The sequence below is a fragment of the Macrobrachium rosenbergii genome, chromosome 9, assembly GCF_040412425.1.
Source record: "Macrobrachium rosenbergii isolate ZJJX-2024 chromosome 9, ASM4041242v1, whole genome shotgun sequence".
Taxonomy (NCBI): domain Eukaryota; kingdom Metazoa; phylum Arthropoda; class Malacostraca; order Decapoda; family Palaemonidae; genus Macrobrachium; species Macrobrachium rosenbergii.
This window is the reverse complement of record NC_089749.1, coordinates 62,307,076-62,327,771: the sequence shown is the minus strand read 5'-3', so window position 1 is coordinate 62,327,771 and position 20,696 is coordinate 62,307,076. Positions and strand designations below refer to the sequence as shown.

General features: G+C 37.2%; 1 protein-coding gene across 1 annotated transcript in view; it reads left to right on the top strand.

Moving 5' to 3' along the window:
• Positions 1-4,517: 4,517 nt before the first annotated feature.
• The window catches only part of LOC136842022 (uncharacterized), a 19,237-nt gene continuing 3,058 nt past the window's right edge, over positions 4,518-20,696 (top strand). Inside the window, exons 1-4 of the mRNA XM_067109420.1 lie at positions 4,518-4,658; positions 7,783-7,864; positions 10,183-10,319; positions 19,033-19,264. Of these exons, the coding sequence (XP_066965521.1) occupies positions 4,518-4,658; positions 7,783-7,864; positions 10,183-10,319; positions 19,033-19,264 (592 nt within the window). The remainder of the gene's footprint in view (positions 4,659-7,782; positions 7,865-10,182; positions 10,320-19,032; positions 19,265-20,696) is intronic.

Here is a 20,696-nt window from a genome sequence, read left to right as displayed (position 1 = left end):
TACTGAATCTTCCTTCTCGTAATTTTATCTGAATATTTTTCAACAAATATGCAAAAAATATGTTACTGCTTTTATTTTTTATCTGTTTTGATATTGTGTGACCAGTAATAATAATTTTACAAAATACAATAAATTTATTTATTAGAAAAAACATATATAAGTTGTAAAATTTATGATTGTCTTGTAAATGAGGCTCCACAAGGGGTTATAAATAGTCATTTTCAACTTCTCGTGGAAGGTAGGGAAATTTTTTTAGAATTTTTTTATTTCTACAGTGTAAATGTACGTGTCATTCTCTTTCCATTGATGTGATTTTTTTTATTTTGTCCACCTCAAAGTTTCCCCTGCACATTGATAAATCATGCCGTCCCTTAAGGGTTAAAAACGCCTTCACTCCCTTTCAGGCATGAAGGTCTGTACCAAGTAAGCTGTTTGCCTCGATTACTTTACCCTTTTCCCCTGAACAGATTTTGCCCTTGCAATGCAACTAGCTAAGGATCTACCTGACTCTAGAATGGGATATGTGCTTTAGTCACTTACTTTCTATAGACCCCTAACACTACTTAAAGACATTTTTCATGACATAGCCTATTATAACACTGCCGTAGCACAACATAAAGGACAATGAACTTGCTAAGTTACAATTTCTTACAAGTATACAATGTCTCACACTAGAATTTGCAATCACAGTAAACAAACATATAATCTGAGTTCTTTAAATGAATTTTTCTTTATATGGAAAATGCTTGCCTCAGCTGAGGTATTATGCCATGCATGTCATGAGATCAATGGCTCTCCTCACAATAGTTATGATTACTGGATTCACAATATATACTTACTTTTTTTACTGCTGCTCATTCCAAGATTTAAATGTCAAGGTTACTATTACTGCTTACTGAATCTGGTCTAGGCTGTTACTACAGAGATCATGCTGGCTACCTCCTCTGGGCAAGAGCCAGGATCACTGAGATGGAAAGGGCACTGTGCCAAGAGGTCACGAGTACCAGTATGAGCTCGTGGCTCTTGCATTTACTTGGCTCTTTTCCGCCCCTCTTCTTCTCCTTCGAGTTCCTCCAAGGGCTGTCTATGTCAGTCCTAGGAGGTGATGAAGGCACCAACTCTATGGAAAGGCCAGAAGGTCTAGTGGGCACAAAGTCAGGGGTAACCTCAGAGGCTACAGAAGGGCTCCCTACTCTGGCTGCTGCAACAACCGGAGCAAGAGCAGTCTCCACCTCTGTGTCCAAGAAGGCCAGTTCCTGATCTCCCAAAGAATGTGTAGCAGTTTGGTCCACCAAGGGTTCATTCTCTGGGGACAGATTTGGTGAGGAAGAAGTTTTGGGTGCCAGAGGCTCACATATTGCTAAGATTAATTCTGTGATGGTTCCTGGATCTACCAGAGGAGGATCAATCTCATGATCTGGATAGGCACAGGGTCCAATCCTTGTGGTGGCTCAATGTCCAAGACGGAAGGAGGGTGGCACTGCTCAGAGCTCACAAGTGACACTGGCATAGACTGATGATCAGGCATGCCTGATGAGGGGTCCGGAGGTGCAATACCTTGCAGATGGCTTGAGTTGGGCTGAGACAGAGATTCCTGTCCCAGCTGGAGATCAGAGCCTCTTGGAGAGTCTTGATTTGGGGCACCCACTGGTCGCTGCTTATTTTGGTAGCCCTGCCAATTAGTGGACTGGCCTGTCACCTTACACGCTCTACAGCAGTACTGCTTCCCTTGAGTGTCCTTTCATGGAGAGGGAGGACTAGGCCTGGAATTGCTTTGTGTGTGCCCCTTCCGCTGACCACCTCAGTGGGCGGAAGGTGGTTCTTCTTCTTTTGGTGGCATGCCAGTCAAAGTGGCTGTGCTTTGAGTTGGTGATCCTACAGTCTGGGCCTCCGTTGAGGAGGTAGCATGGCTGTGAAGTGGCATTGGGGAAGGGCTTTCCCAGTGGAGATCCTGATGCAACAGGAAATCCACTCCAGGACTGATTCCGCTGCGCTGAATTTTAATTTACAAACACTGGGATTTTTATAAGGATAATTAAAATGTAAAAAAATTAAGTAATTTATTGTATTTGCTAAGTATCCTAATTCATCCAGGTGCTGATGCGGCAGCTAATACACAAGTTTGACCATCGTGAAGCAAGGGGGAACTGCAGTAATTCAGCTTCTTCCAAATACCTTAAAATATTACCAAATGCCTATTTATATACTACACAACGATCGTATTAATATATATTTAAATCCAATTATTATGTGAAGCACGTATAACACTTGGCATGTTGCATACCTTGGAAAACTTAAGTAAAATAAATATATATCCACAGTCCAAACTGGAGTCCACGTAGTACAATTTATGATATCCCTGAAAGGGTACGAAAACCCGTTACAAATTTGAAAGGTATGAAAAAATAAAACTTAATAAAGAAAGTAAGTGATGATAATTGGAAGGCAATTTTATATGGGATGGCATTATCCCTCTAAATGATTTCGGATTGACATAAAAAAAACCTGAGTTTTACAGACCCACCGATATCATCCTGGGAAGAAGGTGAAATACGTGTCGAGATAGACTGCGATGAAGGAAAGCTTCTTCCTGGTTGGGGTTAAACCGAGTTTACATGGTGATAATACTCTTCGTCACTTCAAAGGACATGTAGAAAGTGTTCTTCGTCACGTTAAATGGGTAGCTGTGCAATGTGTATTCTTATATCAAGAACAGGAGCTCGAGTAACTGAGTTACTAGACCCTTTGCGATGGAATGCTCCTTCGTGACTCGCTTAAGTTTCCGTCAACCTCAGGAAGAAAGCAAAGCATTAGTGGCTGGTTAGGTTAAAACCACAAAATGGCCGCCGGAAGGCAGTGAGCTGTTAACAACCAAGGGGGCAGTTAAATACTTGAAACTAAGCTAACTGTCTTCCAGTGACCATGCTACTTAAAACAAATACAAATTCCATTTGGAATTTCAGTACATCCGCTCACCATGCCAAGGAGGTGAGTTAGTGTGCCCCAAGGTGTCATGACATGGAGCTTGACTGTGGGATTGGTTTTGGTGTGGCCCTCCACCCACTTCATCTCCCACCAAGTTTGATTGTCAGCTGTGGCGCTGGCTGGCACTTGGGGCCTGGCAATCAGGCTAATGTAGGTTGTGGTGTCTACCGTGACCGGTAGGGCCACAGGCAGGCTAGAGCCATTAAGGGATGCCACCGAGATGAACTGGTTTATCCAGCCTCTCGGGGTAAAGTATCTTCTGTGGCCCGGCCGCAAAGAATGAGGTGCTTATCAAGTTGATGAACTTGGTGGCTGGGACATGATTTGGGCAGGCCTGGTGTCCAGCACTATAGTGGCCGGCAGCACCACAGGATAGGCAAGAGCCCTGTGTGGGGGCTCAGTTATCTGCGGTCACTGTTAGTTTAGAGGGTTGAGTGGAAGTATAGGGAGAGGAATTACGGTTGTTGGTAGAAGGCTGCTTATTATTGCCTAACTTGTAGCAGCAATCAGATTTAGTGTGCCCCACCTTCTTACAGTGGGTGCGTGTAGGCTTGCTAAGCAGTCCGTTCTTTGGACGAGTCAAGCCTGAGGGGTACCCAGGTGGCACTATGAGTCTTTGATATGTGCTGTGGGACTGGTTGTAGGTTTCCCACGAATTGGCCATACGGTAGTCCTCCTTAAGTGTGGTGGGTTGCTTGTCATTGAGATACACAGCAAGGGGCCCAGGCACACATTGGAAAAGATCCTCCAGCATGGTCCAATTGAATAGTTCCTTGAATGTAGTGCACAACAGGGAGCCGAACCAGTGTGTACCAGACTGGGTCTTGCGACAGGCCCATTCAGTCCAGGACCAGCCGACTTTCTTGGCAAGACCTTGGAACAGCTGTCTGCATTTCTCCAGGGTTATTTTGTAGGCTTTCAGTATGGCCCTATTCTACCATGTCGTCTCTTTGACTCTTCTCCAGTGTAGCTTTTCCTTCTGTGTGCTTGGTAAGTCCCAAGGCCCTCTCTGTCTCGGTGGTGTTGTAGTTTTCAAGGAGCGACTCTATCTCCTCTAACCATGCTTCTGGCTCTTCCTCAGTCTACTTGGGGACTAGGAAATTAATGCTTGAGATTGGAGCATTTGGTGCAGCAGGTGTGTGGTTGGAGGCTTGTTGAGTAGCCAGAGTTTCAGCATTTTCCCCTCTAGCCTTCTCCAGCTCCAGCTCCTTTTCTTTGAGAGCTAGCTCACTTTTCTTGAGGGCTAATTTATGCTGCCTTCTCTTGCATCTTCCAACCACTTCTGTTCTTCTTCATACCTCTTCTGTTCTTCAGCATACTTCCTCTGTTTGGCTTCATACTTCCCCTGTTCCTCTTTTTTCTTTCCGCTGTTCCGTTCTTTCTTCCTTCTCTTCTTTGGCCAAGCCATCCAGCTGTTCCTTGACCCACTTGGTGAGTTCTTGTCCCATGAGACCTGCCTCCTTCCCCAGATCCATGAAGGCTCTGTAATTTTCTGCAGTCATGGTTCTGGTAGGTAAGTGCATCTATATGGGATGGCTGGACATACTTTGGAACTGAGGAAGTGTCCCTCAGATTTGGGTGACACTTCAGTGGTGTGGCACCTTTTTAATAAGGTGGCACTGTGGCTGAGTGTGCTGTGCAAAGGTCACATTGATGGCACTCTGTATCACCAGGTACAGGTGTAGCTTGTGTAGTCACAAAGGACTTTTTGTCTTTGGTGGCACTATGGTGCCAGTGCGTTCCTAGGAATCAACACTTGTCTTGGAGTACAACTAATTGTACTGAGGGAAAAATTCATTCTGCCCAAGCATAGTGTAAGTAATAAGTAGGAGAAAAAGCAAAGGTAAGAAGAAACAGATAGGTGGGTGCTTCAGTTTGTGATAGTGCCTCTGATTAGGGACACTGTGGAAAAGAAAAACCAATTGTGGTTGTTTTGGCCCTCGTGTGTGACTAGTTTTTAGTACCAGCTGTACTATTTCCTTTCATGCAGAGGGAGGAAGGCTTTTATGCTTGAGTCTGGATAAAAGACCCCACTCGTGGCAGACAGTTTTCAATAACTGTGGTTAATCTTAACTTATCCTCATCAGAGGTGTTTCTTTTATTTGTTTTATTTTAATTAATGATTCCTATGTCAGCCCATTGTTTCAATGAAGATTGTACACATACACATCTGAGCTATCTTAAAAGCTTACGTATATGGGTAAAAGAAATTGAAGAGAGAGAGAGAGAGAGAGAGAGAGAGAGAGAGAGAGAGAGAGAGAGAGAGAGAAGTATCCAGCAAGCGAAGTTCGCACTGCCTGAGTAAATAATGAAAATTGTAAATACACACGAGCAGGTTTTCTTTTCTTGAATACTTCTTACCTTGGCTATGTTAGGTAATGGGTTGTCTTGCCAATATTATCGTGCCCTGATTACCATGCTCTTATTAATTCACGATAAAATTCCTTAAGTTGCGTACTCATATGTATGGTTAAATTATCCTCAGTTTATTTTTTCGTTTGTTTTTTTTATTTATATAATTCCCTGCAAAAGTGTATATTTGTGTAGGAACTTTTGTTACATTTCCTAAATAAATTATTCCCTGACTAAATTCTTAACTTTCTTTTACCTGTTGCACCAAATCCTATACCTAGTTTTCCCTTTAATTGAAGTATATTTTTTCCAAAGATTTGCGAGTCTGGCAATGCGCGAGACAAAGTACTTTGCTAAATCAAGCATATGAGGCAGACCTTATTCAGACGTCACACAGGTAAACAACAACTTGTTTATACCCACACAGTGTTCAGAATGACGGCGGCTACTGTCTGGTTAGCCACCCAAAATGGTGGACAAATCACATGACCTCACACAGCTGATGGCTAAAGCGACCTAGCCTAGGGAACGTTACTTGGCGGAGGAATACCCAAAATTTCCCGTTACTTGTGGGCGATCTTATTCCAATACTAAAAAACAAAACACTGAAAAAAACGACTAAGGCTTATGTGGGAATGCAAGTTTTAACTTAAAATACCACAAATGCGAGTTATTCCACATTATAAAAACTGAAAACGAATTTGTTATGATTTCTCCCTTTTTTTTTCTCGACGTCGTAATTAATTCCTACCCTTGGCCACCATGGTTACTGTGGGGCCCTTCACGATGAAAAGGAATGGACACGTTACGTCATTACTGGCCTGATATACATTAATTTAAAAGGCAAATTAAGAAATTAAACACTGATACAGCTCATCTGCGATATCAATAGAAAAGAAATTTGATATTTCGCACGAGGGAAAGTAATTCTCTTCATGACGCTCAGCCAGGTCCTTCTCTCTAGGGTTTCCACTTGTTGTTTTGTAAGAAATAACCCATGGACTTGTGAATTGTACGTCCTATCTTACAAGAGAAGCGCTTGGCACACGCCCTCCTAATACTGCCATGCAATAGCTAACTAGTCAAAAAAATGAATATTATGCATTAACCACTGACTGGCAAGTAGCAAAATATTAAATCTTGACTTGGTAAATTATGACAACCTTATCTAGTATGTGGCTTTGGCAGGCGGTGTTCGAAACACGGTAAACGTTTCTTTTTTATTGTAAATTGTAAATTATAGCTGCTCTCATTTAATGCACGCTTTCCTTCCTACTCTTCTTATTATTATAACATTGGTATTCTTAATATTACTTACCTTGGCCTGTATCCTTGTTTGGGAGAATTTAGCATGAAATTAATATATCTGACTTTTTGTCTGTGAATTAATTCGTATCTAATCTGATTCCAAGTTCTTTATCTCTGAGGATTAATTAGAGAATGCTACTTCTAATCCCAGAGCTATCAGGAACATTTTGCCACCGTTACGTGGGTCACTCGGCTGATGAGTTTAACTATTACTTTTTGTAATATGAAAGGGGTATCCCCACCTTCTTGGGAATTTTGGTGCTACTGTCACATTTAAGAACAATAAAACAAGGAAACGTACTTTTTAAGAACTCTTCCGACAATAGTAAAGGATGTGTATTTAAAAGTCCATGTAAGTCTTGTCACAACTTTTATATTGAGCAAACACTGTTTGTTCATGAAAAAGCATTTCAGAACAAAAAGAAAGAGAAGTAGAATGAGGTTATTAAAAAGAGGCTGAGAAGACTTCTAAAAATAGATCGGTCAGAAGGGGAGAGAGACAGAAATTCTCTTCCAACTCTCTATTTTTATGTCAACCATTTATTTCTCCTTTTTAGGATAATGTATTTAGTTAACTTTTAAATGGAATCACAGTGACTTTAATTTCATTGAAAAGTTAACTTTATAATGTGGGATCATGATTAGGGTCATATTTAGTTTTTAAACTTTACAAATAAGCATTTATTAGCATTTTTAAAGACTGTGCCAAACTTACACGAAAATTCACCTTGCGCGAGGGGTTCTGGAACCTAACCTCATGTAAGTTTGGGTTATGACTATATATATATATATATATATATATATATATATATATATATATATATATATATATATATATATATATATATATATATATATATATATATATATATATATATATATATATATATATATATATATATATATATATATATATATATGTATGTGTGTGTGTGTGTGTGTGTGTGTGTGTGTGTGTGTGTGTATACACATTTACATATAGAAAAATGGATGTATGTATGCATGTATGTATGTTTGTATGTGTGTGTGTGTGTGTGTGTGTATGTTCCACAGGCACTCTGAAATGCATTGAGCAATTTCATCCAAACTTTGTATACATATGACTTACTATCTCTAAAAGAACACTGTGGGGGTAAGACATCACTAGCACCAAAGGGCACCAAAAGGGATGGGGGTGGAAGGGCTTTCCTGAAACGGGATGGTTATGCCCATGGATTTAGTAACTTTACGAATATATCATCCCTAACTTCTGTATAATTATGACTTACTATCTGGAAAAGACTATTGTGGGGGTAAAACATGAGTGGCACCAAAGGGGTGGGGGTTGGGAATGGGGTGACAAAGAGAGAATGAGAGGGAGAGGAGGTGAGAGACAGAGAGAGTAGAGGGGGTGTTAGGGAGAAGAAAGAAGGAAAGAGACAGGGAGGGCTGGAGAGAGAGCGAGAGAGAGTAAAAGGGGTGTTAGGGAGAAGAAAGAGACAGGTATGGTTGGAGAGAGAGAGAGTTAAAAGCGAGGAAGTGAGAGAGTGAGAGAAAGTGAGAGGGAAAGGAAGTGAGAGAGTAGAGGGGGTGTTATGGAGAAGAAAGAGGGAAAGAGCTGGGGAGGGCTGGAGAGAGAGAGAGGTGGGGGGGGAGAGAGGGAGGCAGAGAGTGAGAGAAAGAAAGAGTGAGAGGGAGAGGGAGTGAGAGGGAGAGTAGAGAGGGTGTTATGGAGGAGAAAGATGGAAAAAGTGAGAGAGAGAGAGAGAGAGAGAGAGAGAGAGAGAGAGTTTATCTGTTGTCCTTCAGAGTTTTCCCAGGCAGCACTGGGTTGTCAGCTAATGTGTGTGTGTAGATATATATATATATATATATATATATATATATATATATATATATATATATATATATATATATATATATATATATATATATATATATGTCACGTTATGATGGTTTTAAACTGCTGGTTCCCCGCTCGTTCCTTTTTGTGGATTGCTGCCTCCTTACCTTCAAGTTTTTTTTGTTTTGATGTTCTCGTCGGTGAGCTGCCGTTTTCTTTCGCCAGTCGGGTCTGGTAGGGCAGCGAAGGTAGCGGCAGTGGCAGCAGCAGCAGGCAGTTTTTGGAGTCGACGAGAGAGCAGCAAATTGGAGCACGCCTAGAGCATGTCGTAGAGGTGGAGTGTGACCATGAGTAGTCGTGTGACCACGAGCTGCTCATCCTTGATGACAGCGTGAGGCTGTCCTGACGTCTCCATCGGGGTATTCTGGTTTGTGGGGTCTTGTCCCTGTTGTGCAGCTGAGGGCTGTCTTGGTGACCCGATGGAGGACATATGTTTTTTTTTTTCTCTGCCTGCTGTTGTTTATTTTTGCCTTTTTTTTTTAAAGCTTCTTTTTTGTTTATTTTAACTTGATTTTGTTGAGTGCTGCCTTTTGGTTTTTCTTGTACTTATGGTTTTATCTTTTTACCAGACCTGACTCACTTGTAAATACTTATAACTTAATTTTGTAAATAAATTAATATTAAGCTTATTTTATTGTTTTTGTTGTTTTCCCCTCCTTTGTTTGTTGCATCTGCCGTCAGTCATGACAGCCCCGTCCTGAGTATATTAAAGAACCTGCATAACGACCCACTGGGTCGTTATGGCGACTATGACAGGGCGGCTCTGTTTTGGCTGGCGGGGTTGTTACGGCATTGAGGGGATCATAGGTAAAAAAAAAAATATAATTTTTTTTTCTTTTAGGTGGGGAGGTGTCACGTTAAGTGATGGTTTTGCGGAACTGTTTTTTTTGTTTTGATGTTCTCGTCGGTGAGCTGCCGTTTTTCTTTCGCCAGTCGGGTCTGGTAGGGTGCGAAGGTAGCGGCAGTGGCAGCAGCAGCAGGCAGTTTTTGGAGTCGACGTTGGTCGAGTTTTTGAGCAGCAAATTGGAGCACGCCACGGGTGGAGCACGTCGAGAGGTGGAGTGTGACCATGAGTAGTCGTGTGACCACGAGCTGCTCATCTTGATGACAATACGTCTCCATCGGGGTATTCTGGTTTGTGGGGTCTTGTCCCTGTTGTGCAGCTGAGGGCTGTCTTGGTGACCCGATGGAGGACGTATGTTTTTTTTTTTTCTCTGCCTGCTGTTGTTTATTTTTGCCTTTTTTTTTTAAAAGCTACTTTTTGTTTATTTTAACTTGATTTTGTTGAGTGCTGCCTTTTGGTTTTTCTTGTACATGGTTTTATCTTTTACCAGACCTGACTCACTTGTAAATACTTATAACTTAATTTTGTAAATAAATTAATATTAAGCTTATTTTATTGTTTTTGTTGTTTTCCCCTCCTTTGTTTGTTGCATCTGCTGTCAGTCATGACAGCCCTGTCCTGAATATTAAAGAACCTGCATAACGGAAATATATATATATATATATATATATATATATATATATATATATATATATATATATATATATATATATATATATATATATATATATATATATATATAGATGGGTGTTTGCAGATATGCATATAGTATGGAAACAATGTTGCTCAAAATTTCTCCGACCTACGCCAGGACTCCCAGATGATCCAGAAATCCTCGGGATCAGAAGCTCTTACAAAGTGGGAGACATTCTGGAGGTGACTTGCACAGCGCGCCACTCGTGGCCCTCTTCCAGACTTTCCTTCACTGTCAACAGAGAACGCGTTCCTGTAAGTTTTGATTTCTTTCTGTTGTCACTGACGTTCAAGGTGCCGAAATACTGTAGAGTTAAAAATAACAGGATTAAATACTTACGTAATTTATGCTATAGGAGTCAAAGGATATATTCACATTATGTCATTATCATGTCACTGATTTTAGACCATTAGCAACTGGAAGGGAATAAATTAATATTAAATTATAATAGATAGCAAGTAATAAGAAGGAAATGGATTCTCGTAATGGTATTAAAGTTAGATGGTAGGTCACACATAAGGAATACATTCTCTCTATAATGTAATTGATATATTACAGGAAACACAACAGGAATGCTTTCATAACTCATAAGATCTTAAGAAATCTACCTCTATAACACATTTTAACTTCTCACAAACATAGCGATATAAGTTAATTTTCCAAATACAATTATTACTTTACTGGTTACTGAAGCAAATCATGTGGTCGTTAAGACAGTCAGCCCATTCCCACAAATCATTTATATTATTCTTGCATGTCAGGTTAGACTGGAAAACATGACAACAAGAGAGTGGGCACTGGTTGATAATTTGATGATGACGGAAAACTAAAGTGGGTCGTTTTGAACGCTGGGGCACCGGATAAGTCAAACAACCATCACTTAAAGTTTAAGATTGAACCATCAAAATCATTTTCGAGTATACTAATAAAAAAAAGTGATGATAGACAGAAATTCGTTGATAAATCATAAAAAAAAAAAAAATAACACAGAATGTGTACGAGGCTTTTGTAGGGTCGAATAAAAGGAATTCATCAGGGAATACATCATGCTCTTTAAAACAAAAAGAAAAATTAATATAGGATATGTATATTATTAAATAATAAATAACATGACATATGTTTTCAGAAAACGTACAAGACATTATATATATATATATATATATATATATATATATATATATATATATATATATATATATATATATATATATATATATATATATATATATATATATATATATATGTGTGTGTGTGTGTGTGTGTGTGTGTGTGTGTGTGTGTGTGTGTGTGTGTGTGTGTGTGTGTGTGTGTGTGTGTGAATTTTTATCACCCGCACGAACATAACTTTCTTGTGTTGAAATATTTTACCCACAAATGTCGAATTCACCACACCTTTGGAATAACATATACCCAAGGGGAGTGAGTTATGTACAAGGTAAATTCCCAAGATATTAATCGATGTTTGTTGCTAATATTTGTACACATAAGAAAGTTATGTTTGTGTAGGTGACAAAAATTCACACACACATAAACACACACACACACACACCCACCCACCACACACACACACACACACACACACACACACACACACACACACACACACACACACACACACATATATATATATATATATATATATATATATATATATATATATATATATATATATATATATATATATATATACATATATATATATATATATATATATATATAAACATGAAGCAACAAATGTAGTTTAATATGCAATTCACGCTACTTCGGGACCACCCCCTGTGGGGAATTATCACCGAAGAGGAATTTATAAGCGACAAGTGGACCAGTACTGCCAGGTCTTGATCCCTCAACACAGTTACCTTCCAACAACTCAACTCGACCTTCTACCAACTGAGCCATCAAGAGAAGCATAAGTTAATGCCAAATCTACTGTACTTGTTTACCTGTTGCGACCGGGGAAATTATACTTAGCTTTGGCATTAACATACCTCCACCATGATAGCTCACTGGTATGTTTGGAATGCACAGCTCTTATTATGAAATTTTATCGCCCCGTGATTTATATACAATCATGAAGCTACAAATTTCGTTTAATAACCCATCCACGCTACTTTGGTTATATCCCCGATGGAGAATTATCAGTGAAGGGGAATTTTTAAGTGATAAATGGATTGGTACTGCAGGGTCTCGATCTCTCGACACAGTTACCTTCCAACAACTCCAGTTGATGGTCTACCCAATGAGCCATTGAGAGAGGCATAAGTTAATGCCGAACCTGCTGTACTTATCTACCCGCCGAGAGCGGGGAAATTATATTTAGCTTTGGCATTAACCCACCTCTGCCACATTTTTAATATGCAGCTCTTATTATGAAATTTTTATCACACTGTGATTTATATACAATCATGAGGCTACAAATGTTATTTAATATCCAATTCATGCTACTTCGGGAACATCCCCAATGGGAAATTATCACTGAAGGGAAATTTAAAAGAAATAAATGGATCGGTACTGCCGGGTCTCAAGCCCTCGATACAGTTACCTTCCAACAACTGCAGTCGACGGTCTACCCACTGAGCCATCAAGAGAGGCGTAAGTTAATGCCAAATCTGCTGTACTTGTTTACCTGTCAAGAGCGGGGAAATTATACTTAGCTTCGGCAATAACCCACTTCCACCATGATGCCTCATTGGTGCGTGTGGAACACGCAGCTCTTATTACGAAATTTTTATCACACTGTCTTTTATAGACAATCATGAAGCTTCAAACGTTGTTTAATATCCAAATGGATCGGTACTACCGGGCCTCGATCCTTCTACACAATTACCTTCCAACAACCCCAGTCGATGGTCTACCCACTCAGCCATGAAAAGGGGCATAAGTTAATACCAAATCTGCTGTACTTGTTTACCATGATAGCTCATTGGTACATCTGGAACACACAGCTGTTGGAAGGTAAATGTGTTGAGGGATCGAGACACAGCAGTATCAATCCATTTATCACTTATAAATTCCCCTTCAGTGATAATTCTCCATTGGGGATGTTCTTGAAGTAGCGTGAATTGGATATTAAACGCCATTTGTAGCTTCATGATTGTATATAAATCACAGCTTGATAAAAATTTCATAATAAGAACTGCGTGTTCCAAATGTGATAGTGAGCTATTATTGTGGAGGTGGGTTAATGCTGAAGCTAAGTATAATTTCCCACTCTCGATGGGTAAAAAAAAGTACAGCAGAGTCGGGATTAACTTAATCTTCTCTTGATGGCTTGGTGGGTAGACCATCGTGTGGAGTTGTTGGAAGGTAACTGTGTAGGGGGATCGAGACCCGGGAGTACCGATCCATTTATCACTTATATATTCCCCTTCGGTGGTAATTCCCTATTGGGGATATTCCTGAAGCAGCGTGAATTATATATTAAACAACACTTGGAGCTTCATTATTGTGATAAGAATTTCATAATAAGAGCTGCGTGTTCCAAACGTACCAATGAGCTATCATGGTGGAGGTGGGTTAATGCCGAAACTAAGTATAATTTCCCACTCTCGACTGGTAAACAAGTACAGCAGATTCGGCATGCACTTATGCCTCTCTTGATGGCTCAGTGGGTAGACCATCGACTGGAGTTGTTGGACGGCAACTGTGTCGAGGGATCGAGACCCGGCAGAACCTATCCATTTATCACTTATAAATTCCCCTTCGGTAATAATTGTCCATTGGGGATGTTCTTGAAGTAGCGTGAATTGGATATTAAACGATATTTGTAGCTTCATGATTGTATATAAATAACGGTGTGATAAAAATTTCATAATAAGAGCTGCGTGTTCCAAGCATACCAATGAACTGTCATGGTGGAGGTGGGTTAATGCCAGAAGCTAAGTACCATTTCCACGCTCTCGACGGGTAAACAAGTACAGTAGATTCGGCAATAACTTATGTCTCTCTTGATGGCTCAGTGGGTTATAAATCCCCCTTCAGTGGTAATTCCCCATTGGGGATATTCCCGAATTAGCGTGAATTGGATATTAAACGACATTTGTGGCTTCATGATTGTATATAAGTTATGGTGTGATAAAAATGAGATATTATTTCTAGTTAACTTCTTTAAAGGTAACTGTTTTCCACCCAGGCTAGTATATAGAAAGTTAAATCTATTACTTGATAAACATTTCTCTAGAAGACCTGAAGCCCTAACTGCACAAAAAATGAATTCCTTTGCAACCTTCCCATACATCAATGATTTAAGCTTTCAAAAAAGTTTTACAAATATTATCCATGAGCATTTCCCAGCAATATCAGCCAAATTAATTCACAAAAATCCTGTTATTATTGGCTCTTTGTTTAAAGTAAAGGATCAACTGTGTCCTTACATGTCCTCTGGTGTCATCTATAAAATACTTGCCCTAAATGTATTTCAGAGATTTACGTGGGATCCACCATTAGGCTTCTTAAGGTGCGCATTGATTCCCATCGGGGAGTTAGTTTCCTTCCATTTAGTTCATTACTGTCTCACCTCTAGGTTGGTTGTGTTTTTATTTTTATTTATTTCATTCTTATTCTGTAATATTTTAAATGTATTTTAAGACTGTACTTATAATTGTTTTTTATCTTTTCTTATGCACAGCCGTGAGGATGTATTTTTCTGTAAATAACTACGAACCGTTGGCTATAAAATAAAAAAGACCGCCTAGTGATGTATGGTTTTCGTCCGTCTTCCTCTAAATATGTTTCCTGGAGTGTTTCCTGGCATGCCATATATATATATATATATATATATATATATATATATATATATATATATATATATATATATATATATATATATATATATATATATATATATATATATATATATATATATATATATATATATATATATATATATATATATATATATATATATATATATATATATATATATATATATATATATATATATATATTGTTACGTGTATATATATATATATATATATATTTATTATTCATATATTGTTATTATGTAGGGTCTCGGCTGATCATTTATTATTCAATTTACGTAATTTTTACGGCCCTGCAGACCAAGAATACACGTAACCTGCCACTTGAAGCCAAAAGTTAACCTCAAAGACAGTCGTTAATTAGCCAAAGGTCGCCAGTTAAGGGTAATTAACCTTAACAAGAATATTTGAGATGAATTTTAGATTTCAAACGCAACGGTTCTTCCCAACATCGAACGCGAGGCATACAAAAGCATCGAGACTTAAAACTGTTTTGCTTACCCTAACCTAGGTATTTTACTGGAATAACGGGGTTGAAGCTAACAATATAATACTTTGGCTTAATCTAGACTTTGAAACACATATACCATAAGTGGTGGCTGAAGGCAGAAAACAAAGAAAGAGTTGGAAATACAGAAAAGAGGTTAAAGGAATGGACGAAGTTTCGAACAGCACACAGACTCTACCTTAAGGACGAAGCGTTGGCGCGCATTACAACGGACATGCAGAAGTTCGTGTGTGTTTCTTGCTCCACCATTCACTAATAAAATAATAGACAAAGGCGGTGTTAGAGCCACCTTCCAGACATCTACTCTTGTCGGTGGCTAGTTTCTCTCTCCTTGTTCCCTGACCGGCCTAGGTCAAAAACAGGCCTACAGCCATGCCCTAGGCGTCTACGTTCTGTTAAAAACATTCGACAAGAGAGACAGGTAGAAAGGAAAAAAGGACCTTAGGACCACCTATTTTTAAGGCTGATATGGGAATTTCCTATAGGGGAAAAATGGCCTAAATGTTATCTATCCCATTCTCAACGGACGTTAAAGTTTGAACTGAAGACGCTCCTATATAGACAACATCTTTTCCCGGTCTCGGTCAAGTTGATATTATTTGCAATCAAAGTTACGAGGGCGAACAGCAGTAATATATATATATAGAGTATATATATATATATATATATATATATATATATATATATATATATATATATATATATATATATATATATATATATATATATATATATATATATATATATATATATATATATATATATATATATATATATATATATATATATATATATATATATATATATATATATATATATATATATATATATATATATATATATATATATATATATATATATATATATATATATATATATATATATATATATATATATATGACTATTCTCTGCGTTTTCTGAAAACATATGTAACACTATCTTTTCTATAATGATACAATACATATATATATTATTTTTTATATATTTTTATTTTTTAATATATATATATATATATATATACATATGACTATTCTCTGCATGTTTTCTGAAAACATATGTAACACTATCTTTCTATAATGAATTATTCTGCATTATTTTTATTTTATTTTTACTTTAAAGTGCACTTATCATTGCTTGAATTCTCCTTCTCCCCTGATTCTTAATCAAGCTTCATTGGATGGCCACCCATCCAAATATTGTCCAAACTCAACTCCAAGAGAGAGAGCGAAGATCAGAGATCCATCTACAAATCCTGAATTGGTAAGACAACAATAGTTTTTTTTATTGTTGTTTCTGAAGGTTGTTGCTTATTGATAAAAATATATGAAATGTCTAAGAAAAAACATAAATTAATAAAATTTTCTACAGAAGTTTTTGTTCAAGTCGATCTTACTTAATTAACTCATTCGCAATGCAGCCTGTTTCTAGCTCAATGGAGTTGAGTCTGAACAATATTTGGGTGGGTGACCATCCATTGAAGAATCCGGGAGAAGCAATGAATGATAAGTAGAAATGGCTGTTCTTTTGACTGACTGAATGGGTGACAAATGTGAGCACAATTAGTGACAGTCATTGATGTAATACCCATGCGCAACGAAGCTAAGCATTTATTTCAGTAAAATAAATAATGGAAAGCAAATAACTGAGGCGATATATAAATCTCGATGTCACCTTTATATGGGCACCTTGATTGTCATGCTCAACGGATATAAACATAAATGGACAAAAATATGGATGTACTGTAGTTTTCATATGGATCTTATCTTAGTGAATAGAGGTTAAAAAGTACATCACTTATGTCAGAAACTATGATGTATACTCTAGCTCTCCGAGAACAGAAGTAAAAAACTCCATCAACTGGTCTTGCTTCTTTGATAATGTAATCTCCAAGAAATTTATTTACAAAAAATAATTTTTTTTTAGCGAACGTTATATATTTAGTTTCCAAGAAACCATCTCAAGAAAACAGAATTCTTATATACTCCCGATTATCCGAAAACAGGAGTAAAATAATCCCTCATCTGTTATAAGCAAAGGAGTTAAAATTATTAACTAGTCACACTTCTGCTGCTAATTCAGTCTCCAATAAATCTGTTTAAAAAATCATTCATGGAAAATAGTATGCAATATTGCTGGGTAATGCGCATTTTTTTCCCATCAACGAGCCGAAATAATTAATTGAAAGAAGACTTTCAAAATTTTCGGTTATTTTATTAATTTTTTTTTTGTCATGAATATCGCTATCGCTATTTATGGGCTTGTCACAACATCAATGAACGTTTATATTTTAGGCAGTTATAAACAAATAATTGCATTTCATGTTTTCCTATAGTTTTAATTATGATTATTTCTAATGAACTTGAATTTTTGCCGTGACCTTTGGTGTTGAGGATTTTGAGGTGCTACGTGCTACTTTCTTTGCGGAGTGGCCTCTAACCCTAGTTAAATTTTTTTGTCTGTAAGTTGTAATTTTTAGTAATAACGTTACGGTAAAAACTTACTTATTCATTGTTCATGAGGTACCTCTTAGATTATTATTACTATTGGTAATAAAAGTAACCTATATATATCGTCAAATATGATAACAATATAACAGAGAATTGAGATGGTGTGTACCGTGGTAAAGAAATTTAAACAATACTATTGCTAATAATAACAATATCTAAACTCTAGTGTAGTATCTACTTCTCCATTCATAAACTTGCTGCTATCAACTACGCCGTCTACAAGAAAACTATATAAAAATGAGCCCCAAATCTAAACATAACACGGAAATAATTGTAAGCATCACATACAGAAGATAACGTCAAAGTGGTATCATAATTATAGAAAAAAGAATAAAAATAATAGATGAACTTAGTGTGTCATTGCCTGTAGCAATTATCCTAGTAAAAGCTTAATAACATTCGCCCCACTGTAACATATTACGAAAAACGGAGGGAGAGAGAAAGGGGAATTACCGTAGTGGGATGATGGGTTATCCATTATTTGCTGAAATTCGCTAAGGGCGTGTCCTCGGTAATACGAGGACCTGTTGTTTGCGCTTCCTTGCTCCCTGTTCATCATTTCACCAACTGTCTGCTTCATTCTACCTGTATTCCGTTTTCTGTTATTCTTTCTTGTTATTATATATATATATATATATATATATATATATATATATATATATATATATATATATATATATATATATATATATATATATATATATATATATATATATATATATATGTGTGTGTGTGTGTGTGTGTGTGTGTGTGTGTCTGTGTATGTGTGTGTTATATATATATATATATATATATATATATATATATATATATATATATATATATATATATATATATATATATATATATATATATATATATATATATATGTTATGATTAATATATATATATATAAAGAAATGAGTGCATCTATAATTGGAAAGTACATGTTTTAGGTGTTCCATTCCATACCACATATCAGTATTATTAGGCAATATGGACTTTAAATTAATTTTATATTCAATTAAGTGTTGTGTGTGTTATGTTTATGCACTTAGTTGAATATGAAATTAGTTTAAATTCCGTGTTACCTAGTAATACTGATATGTGATATGGAACGCCTAAATACAAGGACTTTCTAATTACAGACGCGCTCATTTCTTTCGTGACTTGATTAATTATAAGAGCTAATGATTCCTTTCCATTCCGGCAGCCGGAATCAGGTCGCGTGCAGAGTTTGGGCGTGTCAGAGGAAAAGGGTAATTCCTACTTCCCGAAGGGGTCTTACACCTCCACCAGCAAGCTGATCCTGCCCCTAGATAGACGTTTCTCGTCCAGCCTCCGCCTGGGGTGCCACGCCCACGTTCAATCCCTGGAGAAGACCAGTTTCGCAACAGTTGAGGTGGATTCCGGAATTTCCAGCATGTTCTCCTTCTTTAATGCAGGTGCGATATACGTGACCCTGGTATTATTCTCGTTATGTGTCTCCTCTTTTTTGCTCATTGCAGAAATAAAAAACGGAATAAAAAAATGACACTCGATTTAAAGAAACAATTAGTAAGTAACACTTGTAGGGTCGATGTGGTTTTCCTCTTCTCTCACCTTCTCAACTCTCTCTCTCTCTCTCTCTCTCTCTCTCTCTCTCTCTCTCTCTCTCTCTCTTCTTGCAAGTCACAGGCATAAAGTCATTTTCAATATGCTTGTAGCTTACCTGGTTGTTGTAGAGGAAATAACACCTTTGTATTTGTTAACAAAGAAGTAATAACAATGATTTTAATAAATATTCTAGTAAAAATTCATTTGCTTCGCATCATCACAAAAAAGATAAAGAAGAATAACGTATAAGTAAATAGGAGATGAGTAAAGAAAAATTAAAATAGCATGAAAAACTTTACAATGAGGAATTGGAATTAAATCAGTTATCAGTGACACTGTGGCGGACAATTTTGTTAACGTTTTCGTAAGCTTTCTGAACAAGAATGTAAACTTGTAAATGGCCCAGAACTCGCTAAGCATTCATAGTAGTCATAATTAAAAAAAAAAAAAAAAAAAAAACACACACACACAAATTAGATCTGAGTAACCAGGTTTCTGAGAACAGAGCTAAAATCTCACTTGGCTGAGCGAAGAATGATCCTCTGTCTCAGTCTCGTTTCACTTTGCCGGTCTGAGTTTCTGTTTGTGTCGTCTCACTTCTTTACAAAAAGTAAGAATATAAAAGTATTATGATCGGAATAAATCTTGAACAAAATAATAGCTGTAGTGATGATTAGATTATATTCTCACTATAAAAAGAGTGATTCTTGTCATAATTTCATCCTTTATTTTACAACAAATTAGGGTACTGATAAAAGCTCTTTCTGAAAAATTGGGAAGATAAAATTACTTTGCGTCTCCTTCGCTCATTCAGCGTCTTTACTCGACTTTTCTAAATCTTAAATCCTCTTCGAAAAATCATCACATAACCTAATTCCTTTCCGTATTCTTTCATCTCCGCATGTGCTCTCTATTGTCAAAAGCAATTTTTTTTAATCTCTAGCGCTGCCACTGACCTTCCACCGTTTTGTGTATACTCCCTAAATTCGCCACTTCGTTTTATCGTCTAGTTTACAGTAAAATAATACGGAGGCCACAGAAAAGATTATTATGAGAAGCAATCAATATTCATTTGTGTAACTATGCATTCTCCATATATACTGTGAAAAGTTGAGGGCAATGTGGAGAGAGAGAGTGGGGATGGGGGGGCGGCAATCGCTTGTCTGTAAATTTACAAGATCTCTATTATTTCCTTTATATTATTGTAAATTTACAAGATCTCTATTATTTCCTTGATATTATTGTATAAGTTTAGTCCTTGCAATCAATCATGGTAATATT